At 35.2% G+C, this 9540-nt stretch overlaps 1 protein-coding gene and 1 long non-coding RNA gene across 3 annotated transcripts; one reads left to right on the top strand and one right to left on the bottom strand.

Annotated features, from left to right (window-relative positions):
• Positions 1–21: 21 nt before the first annotated feature.
• On the top strand, positions 22–2555 carry LOC136283841 (uncharacterized). The gene is made up of 2 exons (XR_010718945.1): positions 22–122; positions 1345–2555. It is a non-coding gene; the product is annotated as an uncharacterized lncRNA (long non-coding RNA).
• On the bottom strand, positions 553–9446 carry LOC131793424 (tRNA-dihydrouridine(47) synthase [NAD(P)(+)]-like). 2 transcript variants are annotated; one of them, XM_059110839.2, is made up of 15 exons: positions 9276–9446; positions 8190–8862; positions 8062–8103; positions 6982–7071; positions 6780–6842; positions 6451–6567; positions 6273–6338; positions 5731–5847; positions 4944–5040; positions 4437–4515; positions 3741–3788; positions 3413–3500; positions 3216–3268; positions 2944–3072; positions 553–1412 (listed from the first exon to the last, which is right to left on the bottom strand). In XM_059110839.2, exons 1-15 carry the CDS (start codon positions 9434–9436, stop codon positions 1328–1330), a joined length of 1908 nt encoding a protein of 635 aa, XP_058966822.2. In that variant the 5' UTR covers positions 9437–9446; the 3' UTR covers positions 553–1327. The 2 variants fall into 2 exon arrangements, with proteins under 2 accessions (XP_058966822.2, XP_058966823.2); XM_059110840.2 differs by having other exon boundaries at positions 8199–8862.
• Between the last annotated feature and the right edge of the window lie 94 nt (positions 9447–9540).

Genomic DNA, 9540 nt, shown 5'->3' with positions numbered 1-9540 from the left:
ATAGACGTGAGTGAAGCCCCGATGAGCGAAGCAATCATATTCGAGTCGTCACTGTGACTCTGATTTTGTTGGTGAAAGAGTCATCTATTAGCCATTACAATCGAATGGCATGGCAAAAAAAGGTAGATATTTTTAATTTTTTACGGAATGGGGCTATTGAAAAAATATTATATGTTGTGATTGAATGGACGAGATATCACACTTTCATTTTCCAAGATCTTATGTAACTTCCGCGTTGTGCGACGTTGTAAAGGAAATTAAAAACGCGAATTGTCACCAGATCGTGAAGAGGCCTTGGGCTACATCTTTCAAAGTAATTGACAAGTTTCCTCCCTTTATGCAAAAATAACTGATGCAAACTAATCCATTGCTTAGTTATTTGACACATTAGTATCGAGGGGGTTGGTACAGTGGATTGGTGCCATTTTGCCCACGAATATCAAACATGCAAAAGCCATAAAATTCAGATTCTATCAAGAGGAAAGAATTTGGCACACAATATGGCTCAACAATTCAAATATGAATTAAAAAAGCAGTTCCAAATTTTCACAGTTATTTCAATTAATCATTTTTATTGTCTTAGTCACTCAATACCCCATTATTGCGCGTAGACCGAGTTTTATTGCTCTTGTACAAAACTCGCTGAGTCATGGAGGAACTTTCTGTGACAATTCAAGCTAGTACAACACTACAATCATTTCCTTGACCAGTAATGGCCTCATAAAATACACCACACATAATTTTGACAATTTTGGAGAAAAATGAACCATTACTCACAGTTTTAGAAAGCAACCACATTACAAACGATCCGAACAGCTGCTGAGAACATTAATAAATCACTGTTTGGTCTGGATATTTTTGTAAGTCTTCAAAATTTTGGTTTCTGTTTGATTGGAATGGGTCCAGGGTTTATCAGGTTTTTGGCTCTTTCATCATTTTTTCCACTCCACCAATCATAGACATTATACATTATATTTAAGATTTGGAAGCACCATAATGGACTGTTTTGAAGATGACATCCATACACCATGTGTTCACTTCATTTTTTTTTACCATTGACTACATTTCAGTCCATTCATTAACTTTTCCTCCAAGAAAACAATAAAAGAAAATCAATGCCTACCAGATCTTCAAAAATATTTATGAAAAAGCTGAACATTTTAACCAGATATCTACATTTTGATATGATCTTTAATCCTGGCGCCCCAGGCAGTTATAATGCATGACAAAGAAGATGATAAGCACCCCTCAAATATTTGTGGATACTATCTTTAAACCTACAATTACTGTAGCTGATTTTCATTGAGAAAGTAAAAGTTCTATTATTCTATCCTTCGGTTTCAGTGTAGGAGTTTGACTTGTGCTTGGGTATGAAGCAGAATCCAGAAGGGACAGGACCTAAGAGCATCTCACTGGAAAGAAAAATGCAAAGAAAAAAATTATCAGATTCTTATCATTTTGCACTGATAATTCATCAGACATTAGCAGATCACTTTCCAAAATTTGTAGTAAAAAAATTTTAACATTTCTTTAATTTGAAGAAAACAGCAAAACCATTGGCATCAACTCCAAAAACAGCCCAGAAAGCTACATGTCAGTGTATATTACCCTATGCAGTCATCCTTGTTAAATAATATTTCAATCTTTCTCTTTCTTTATCAGAGTTTAACATTGATGGTCTTTCAAAACGTATTGCTTTACAAGAACTTTATATCACTGCTTTTTGTGATCTTAAAAGTTATTTTCAAAATTATGTGATGATGATCATGCATTCTGTATCCTTTTCCAGCAAAATTACACAGTCTAGTGAACCACAAACTTTTTATTGTGAAATTCAAATGACGAGAAGGCCCACAAAAAATAATTTAAGCAATTAGAGTTCAGCTTTTAGCTGGTTTTGCTTATTATAACTAAAATAAGCCATTTACATCCTAACATCTGCGTGCATATTCTCTATAATGTTCTCTTTGCAATTCCTAAGGTCCAGACAAGTAGAATTTGTTTCCCAGCCGAGAGCTTCTTTCATTTGTAATCATTTCCTTTATTCTTGTGACCTTAATGTGTAATTCAGGGGCAATGTTGTCAAGAGAAATTAGATGCGGGTTTATTCTCAGGGATCAAAGAGTTATAAAAAATGCAGTTCATGCAGTACAGTCAAACCTCAATTATCTGGATCTCGATTATCCGGATTTCTTGATTATCCAGACTTTTTCTCCAAAGCCAGTTTTGTCATGAAAATTTATTAGTCATGATCAAGATCTGTAGCCATATTCTTTAAAACTAGAGCATTGAAAAGTGAAGTAAATGCAAGTTTGTTTGGCTTTCAAAAAGCAAAAGTAACGCTTGCATGCATTGTGACTAATGAAGAACATTTGAATGAGTTCTGATGGGCTAAAAGTTACTTTCTTGCTAAGAGAGATTTCACATGCAATTGGCTTGTTTGGCATGGTATATATGTGAGATAAACAAGCTACACAGTGTCATGAATGTTTATTCACGATCATCTAGTCCATTTGTGTTTTGTTCCACAATTAAATGTCACTTTTGTAATTTAATCAGTTGTTGTTCCTCATTAATATTCATATTCTCGATTATCTGGACTCTCAATTATCTGGACTATTTTGTCAAGTCCCAATGAGTCCAGACGATCAAGGTTCGACTGTACTATCCCTTTGCACCCCTGGCTGGAGAGACTGAGGCATGGTAGGAGTAAAGAGTCTTTCCCCAAGACTCATCATGAAAACCCCACCAGGTTTCCCACCCAGACCTCTTGACCAAGAGTCCAGCAGACCAACTGTTGGGCTACTGTACCTCACATTAAATTAATGGTAAACAGGTGAAGCATTTATTTATAAACAACATATATACCTGCCACAACATACAAACAATGGAATTACCAGAATAAATTGAAGAGGTCAGACAGTTCTGCATGTACTACTTTACCTTATTTTAACCCAATCAGCAGAGTTTCCACTTGACAACAAAGTTTCCAGATCATTTCGACCAAAGTATGGTGGAGGTTTTTCATTGATTCGCTGTGGGAGCCGTTCAAGCAGACCTGTAGGAATATACCTAAGAAAATTATCAAGTTAGGAGGAATGCTACACTTTTTGAGTAATCTGTATATTATTTGAAATGCAGTCAATTCCTGTTTGAACTTTTTGTTGAACTTTCTAGGCTGTAAGCATATTTATTTACTATCTGCGCAGACTTACCGACATTGAAATGAAAGCCACTCAAGAAGAAACCGCCTTGTGTTTTCAACTCCCTACAGGAAATAATAACAAAATATCCTCATCTACACATGTTGCTGAGTGTGTAGCCAGTTGTGACCAAATATTCACATTATTTACCTGAATGTAAAAAACAACTAACAACATACATGTCTGGAATTAATTTAAGGAAAACATACCATTGTATCAGATCCCCAGTGCTCCAAGCCAAAATTGGCAAAATCCCGCAGCATGTCAAAACGTTCATTGGATGATATGTCCCAGTGTCTGAAAAAAAATAAATCACCGTTCATAAGAAAAATGCATACTCTACAATAGCACCATACTAAACAGCTATCAAAATTTCAAACTCCACCAGCTATACATAGATTGTACTCCTGGAAATTTTCAAGACATGCAATCTTTGCAAGACATGGTTGCCATTATGAAAGAAAATTAACTGTAATTTTTCATTTTATAAAAGCATCAACTATAAACATCCACTCTGATTAACGAGAAAGTTCCTACCTGTTTTCTTTTATCTCTGTAAATATCCATGGTTTAATCAGAGCCCCTCTGAAAACAAAGTTGAAACTATAAGCCTTGTGGATTCAAAGGGTCTCCTTGCCATCTATTATTAATAATATTACATCATTTCACCCTTTTCACTTCCATGATCTTTTAGTAATTCTCCTCAATGTCTGTCATACAATTCTTATGGTGTTAGTTATGAGAATTTGGTATTGGATCAACTAGTCATCCTCTAATTGATTTTTTTAAATTCTCATCACTTGACTACTTGATATTGTATTGATATTGTAAGGAGAAATTCTCTCTTGGTCATGCATTAGATTTGAAGGGTTAAATACTGTAAGAATCTTACACTTCTATATCTAGTAATGTTTACTTGGATTAATAACTATCTGATGATAGTCATCTCTATGATGGTGAATAAAATCGTTTTATACTTAAACACAAAATAATACTAAAAATAATACCCTCCTGTAGGTAATTCCAAAGTATCTCGTAAGAATTTCATTGTTTTCAAATCAATCACCATACAAATTCATGAAAACATTCACTTGTATGTAAAACTATGCAACCATTTGAACCAAACATCACAAAATATTACACTGCATCAAGTAATAAAAAAAGCTAAGTAATACTATTATTAATATGAATTTCCTTAATATTACAAATCCAAGGAACTAATAGGCATTGTACCTTGCAATCATCAAACCAGATACTCCAGTTTGCTCTCTTCGTAAAACAGCATCTTCATAGGAAAGGATGTCTCCATTTCCTGAAAATAACAGAACAATCAGTAACTTACTTTAAAATCTTGTACATTATAAAAAAAAAAATTCTAGATGAAAGCTATGAATGCTGCAGTTAATTTGTTTAACCCTTTACACCCTAACATCAGTATGCATATTCTCCATACTGTTCTCTATACATTTCCTAAGGTGCTGACAAGGAGAATTTGTTTGACAATCACGAGCTTCTTTACTTGGTGATCATCTCCCTCATTCTCATGACCTTCATGCTTGATCCAGGGGTGATAGTTTGAGGAGAAATTATATGTTTATCACTCTTAACACTCCTAAATGCATGTACGAAAGGTTTCTCAGGATAATTTCACCTTGCGGAATATTGAATATCAAAAGTTAAATCCTACATTGAAACTGTTTCAAAAGATAGAGAAAAAGTAATAAAGTAAAATTATCTTACCAAAGAGAGGCATTGGTGCAGCAGCCTTAGCACACTCACTAATGTACTCCCAGTCAGCTAGTCTTGTGTATCGTTGTTCCCTTGAGCGTCCATGGAGCTTCAGAAAAAGAAAAAAAGAAAAGGTTTTTCTCAAGCCTAGAGCACAGCAGCAACATAAATATCAACCAGTCACAGCACACTATTAACAGCAAATTACAATTCCATTTGAAAAAAATAGAATCATCAATAATTATCATTAATTATAGTTATGCTGAACTGTAGAACAGCTTACTCCCTCCTGGAAGGCTTGGAACTTTGATTTGACACACACCCTGACTGACAGGTTTGACAAGCACAGATTACACCCAAATTTCAAATCTTTTGTCTCTCAGGCATTAGGCCAATAGCAGTGTTGCAACTTCTTCAGATGATGGTTTATATCTGGTTACTTATTTCCCCACTCCTCTACACTTAAGGTTTACATGACAGCTTGCTGGTAACTATTTATCATTTTGCTAGGACAGAACGAAATAGTTTACTTGGCCAAGAATGCATAAGAAGTGAAACAGCCAGAACTCTTGATCTGGATGTCAGTATGCAACCATTAAACCTTTCCCTGAGGCAGAAAGAAGCAGTTTGAGAGTTCAAAACTCAGTTTACCCAACCAAGAATGCATAACATGTGAACCAACCAGAACTCTTAATCACAACATGAGTTTGCATATGCTGAATGATGATTAGACCATTACATGTTCTTTGTCCTCAATTATTATGATTGTCTTTAGCCAATTTGTTTCCAATTTACTTACAGTTGCCAGTGAAACGCCCCATGTCTTAAGATTGGAAATGAGCTTGTGTGCATTCCATGAAGTTTTCTTATCACTGATGCCAGTTCTCATTTTCACAGTCAGAGGTATATCCATGACCTTGAAGGGAGACAAAAAAAAAATATATAAAATGAAATTGAAAAGTAAAATACACCAATTGATATCTACACTATATAAGTTAATAAGCTCATAAAAGTAGTCCTAAGTACTTTTATTTCAAAGTCTATAACTTAAGATAATGTTTTGCCATTCATAACTAAAAAATAAGATGTTGATTGACCTTTTAAGACATCCACCAATATTAATCATTATGAACTTTTTAATTGTGCCAACAATGTGCAAATTTATATATTAATAAGTAAATCTTTAATAACAATTATTCTTACAGTGAAATAAAATGCAACATATTCACTTCCTTGTTAACAATACACTACCAGAATTTCCTTCGAAAATCATTTTTTTATTGACAGAAAAGAAAAACATATCAGTGCTTATTTCATAAAAAGCTTTCCTAATCTACTTACATAGTTCATTCCTCTGACAATCTGCTCAAATTTTCCCATGCGGCCCATCAAAGCACTTCCAGCTCCCTGTAGAACCAAGGGCAAATATCATCTTTTCATCCCATCCATAAAAAACACAAAGATTTATTCCCAACATGTCTTAAAAGCCACAAAGTTTGCACCCCTCAATTCATCATACCTGTTTAAATACTAAGTCAATGGGGCAACCAATATTGATATCCACAAAGTCAACAGGGACATCATTCTGAAGGAGCTCAGCACATTTTGCCATCGAGTCAGGAAATGAACCACATAGCTGCATATATAACAGAAAATTCAGTATTCTGACAAACAATATAAAATATAACAAGTGATATTTACTCACTATAATCATCATATAAACAAATTGTTTTTTCGTAAAATTATTGTAACTGTATTTGGATTTTGGTAAACTTCAGGCTACAGACTGGAAAAAAAAATCAAAAGGAATTATAATAGTACTTTGCAAACTAAAGATAAGTCCCTTACCTGTGCACCAAAAATGTCCTCAGAGCTATGGCGCTTCAGCAAGGCCCATTCTGACATACTGCCCTACAAGGACAATTTGAGTTTCTTCATTTTTCTCACTATAAATATACTTAAAACATAACTAAAAACAAAATCAAGAATCCTTTAGGAATGCAAATCGAGATAACATTGTAAAATAATTTTATTAGCCAAAGAGACTGACCTGAAGTAGTTTGGTACACATGGCCATTTCACTGCAAGTTATATCTGCTCCAAACTGTTTGCAAACCCTGCGAAACGGCAGGTTACCAACCTACAAGGGCAGTAAATAATGATTATGGATATATGAAAATCATATATGTGTACTGTGGTGAAGAAACAAATATAAAAGATCCTTGCACCTATGAACACTACTGAACTAGTACTTGAAATAAGACCTGAAAAAAATTCAGGCCCATGTGGGATTTGAACCCATGACCTCTGTGATACCAGTGCAGCGCTCTACCGACTGAGCTAGCAAGCAAGTGCAGTGTTATTAAATACAGGTAAGACATAAAGGTAGATGTCTTATCGAGTTATCTTCTTGGCTGGAGCTATTAACTACAAAGTACAAGTAAAATAGGGCTGACATGAATTGCAAATCAAGCCTCTATTTGTTTGAAAAAAAAAGGTGCACAGAGTCCATGCATAATAGATTTAAAGAAAGATGTTTTTTGTATCATCAAGAGTGTGGGACAAAGAGTCCTAATAATAGATTTTTTGTGAAAGCAAGGGTCAGAAACGACAGTACAAAAAAGTAACTTACAAGAAGGCCTCAAAATTTGACAAGGAACAATTAAGTTAAATCAACCAACGTTAATTATCAACATTGCTTTTCATTCAGCCAATGGTTTGAATATTTCTCTAAATAGGAAACTTACAAAAATTTCAAAGCAGGATTCTAAGAAAAATCTTTAATCTAAAAAGTTTGAGCTTCTCTTTGGTTTAAAAATGTTGGAACTCTGGAAATTATCCTTCATCCAGAGTCTGCCCTGAGAATGTGGGTAAAACTCTAGTAAGAGAAAAAATAGTAAGACTACTCAGAGTTTATTCTAACCAGGGTCTGGTCAAAACAGGAAAAAATTTTCCTTTTTTTTTCCCTTGGAGCTGACTGGTATTCACAGCATTTATCACTGATTGCTGAACTGTTATACATGTATACACCCATTATGATCAAATAGTTAACAATGTGTCACTGAAAAATTAAACACCAATACAGTCCCATCAGCTTCACACAATAAAGTGGTTGGAAATTATAACTTACAGTTGTTAGTGGTGCCAAATACAGCTTGTCTGCAAAATTGATCTGAAAGGAGGAAAAAACAGGACCACCAACAGTTATTCAGTGACAGCTTATATTCAAAGCATGTGTCCTATTGAATGAATAGTTACCGTACATGCCTTTTTCTTTTCTTGTGGTCTAAGTTTGATGACATCTTCGTCTGTGATGGCTCCTGCACTTTTGGGACATGGTCTTTGCAAACTTCCAAGTTCACTGTATTCTTTACCTTCGGCTTTCACTTTTGCAAGCTGTGCCAGGAATATGTCTGCTTTGGGAAACTCATACTGTTTTTTCCTCAATGAAAATGTGAGCTCTTTGCTTAAAACAGTCCTTGTCATTGAAGGGGCAGTCTCTTTGTACAATGCCTCATTTACAATGTTTTCATAATTCTGGGAAATATGTTTCTTCCCATACCTACATGTTATTCCATATATACATTTTCCATATTTCTCAAAGTTCACACAGGTTTCTCCAATATCAGGCAGCTTATGATCTGTCACATACTTTTCAATGTCATGCAGATATCTACAATTCTCACCATATGCACACAACTCTCCCTTGACTACACTTGTGCACAACTGCTGGCTAAAGTCAAGTTTTGCTGCCCGAGGTCTGGCTTTGTTCATTCCACGTTTTTTCTTCTTTTTAGAAGGTTCTCCTGCTTTGTTGTTATCACTCTCATCTTCACAAACAGGTCTCTTTTTCTCAGCTTCATTGCATGATGCTTTACTTTCATCTGAACTCACTTTATTTGCAGCACTTTTTGAAACCTTCTTTAAATACCTGTTTGAAAAATTGAGAGGAAAAGAAGAAAAACTGAGGGGCAAGGCAGGCAATAGGTTTGAAATTAAAAAGAAAATAAGGAATAGTAGGTGGCCAGGTTGTCGGTGAAGCCATATCATTTTGTCAGTTTATCGTTAAGACTAAGAATGATTCAGATAAAACGGTTAGGTTATACAGAAAGTCTTGCGTAACTCCGACTAAACACAGTCTGAGATTGTGGGTCACACTGATGGTTACTTCAAGGAGAAGGCTTACCACAGAACGAAACAAACCAAAGCAAGCAAAAAACACAAATACCAATTAACTTGTGGAATAGATGGACAGCGTACAGCGTACAGCGTACAGTGTAACCTTCACGCAAGCTCCATTTCTGTAGCAGCCACGTGCAATTCAAAACGTTTGAACACACTTACTGAGTCTTGATAGGTGCTACCCCAGGCCGGAGTTTGACACCAGGAACCAACGATACAGATTCTAGATCTAATCTTGTCTCTACCAATGTGTCAGATTGAGAATTATCACCACCATTAGTCGTTTCTGAAGGAGAAAATCCTTTCCCTACATCGTCCGCCATATTGAAACAATTCATTCCCAGGGCCTGCAGTTGGTTTCCATATAGAACTCAGGCTCTCGCGAAATATTCCAGGAAACTAAACTTAAACGTCACAGTTGTTTCAA

This window comes from Pocillopora verrucosa, chromosome 10 (assembly GCF_036669915.1).
Source record: "Pocillopora verrucosa isolate sample1 chromosome 10, ASM3666991v2, whole genome shotgun sequence".
Lineage (NCBI taxonomy): Eukaryota > Metazoa > Cnidaria > Anthozoa > Scleractinia > Pocilloporidae > Pocillopora > Pocillopora verrucosa.
Note: the sequence above shows the minus strand (reverse complement) of the source record. Positions and strands in the feature narration are given on the sequence as shown.

Excerpts from the sequence above, each read along its gene's own strand:
- LOC131793424 (XM_059110839.2), bottom strand. The coding sequence starts at position 9,436 with ATGGCGGACGATGTAGGGAAAGGATTTTCTCCTTCAGAAACGACTAAT. Across the intron at positions 6,843-6,981 it reads TGTGTACCAAACTACTTCAG|GGCAGTATGTCAGAATGGGC; the intron begins GTCAGTCTCTTT and ends TTGTCCTTGTAG. Across the intron at positions 1,413-2,943 it reads GCTGATTGGGTTAAAATAAG|TGAGATGCTCTTAGGTCCTG; the intron begins GTAAAGTAGTAC and ends TTTTCTTTCCAG.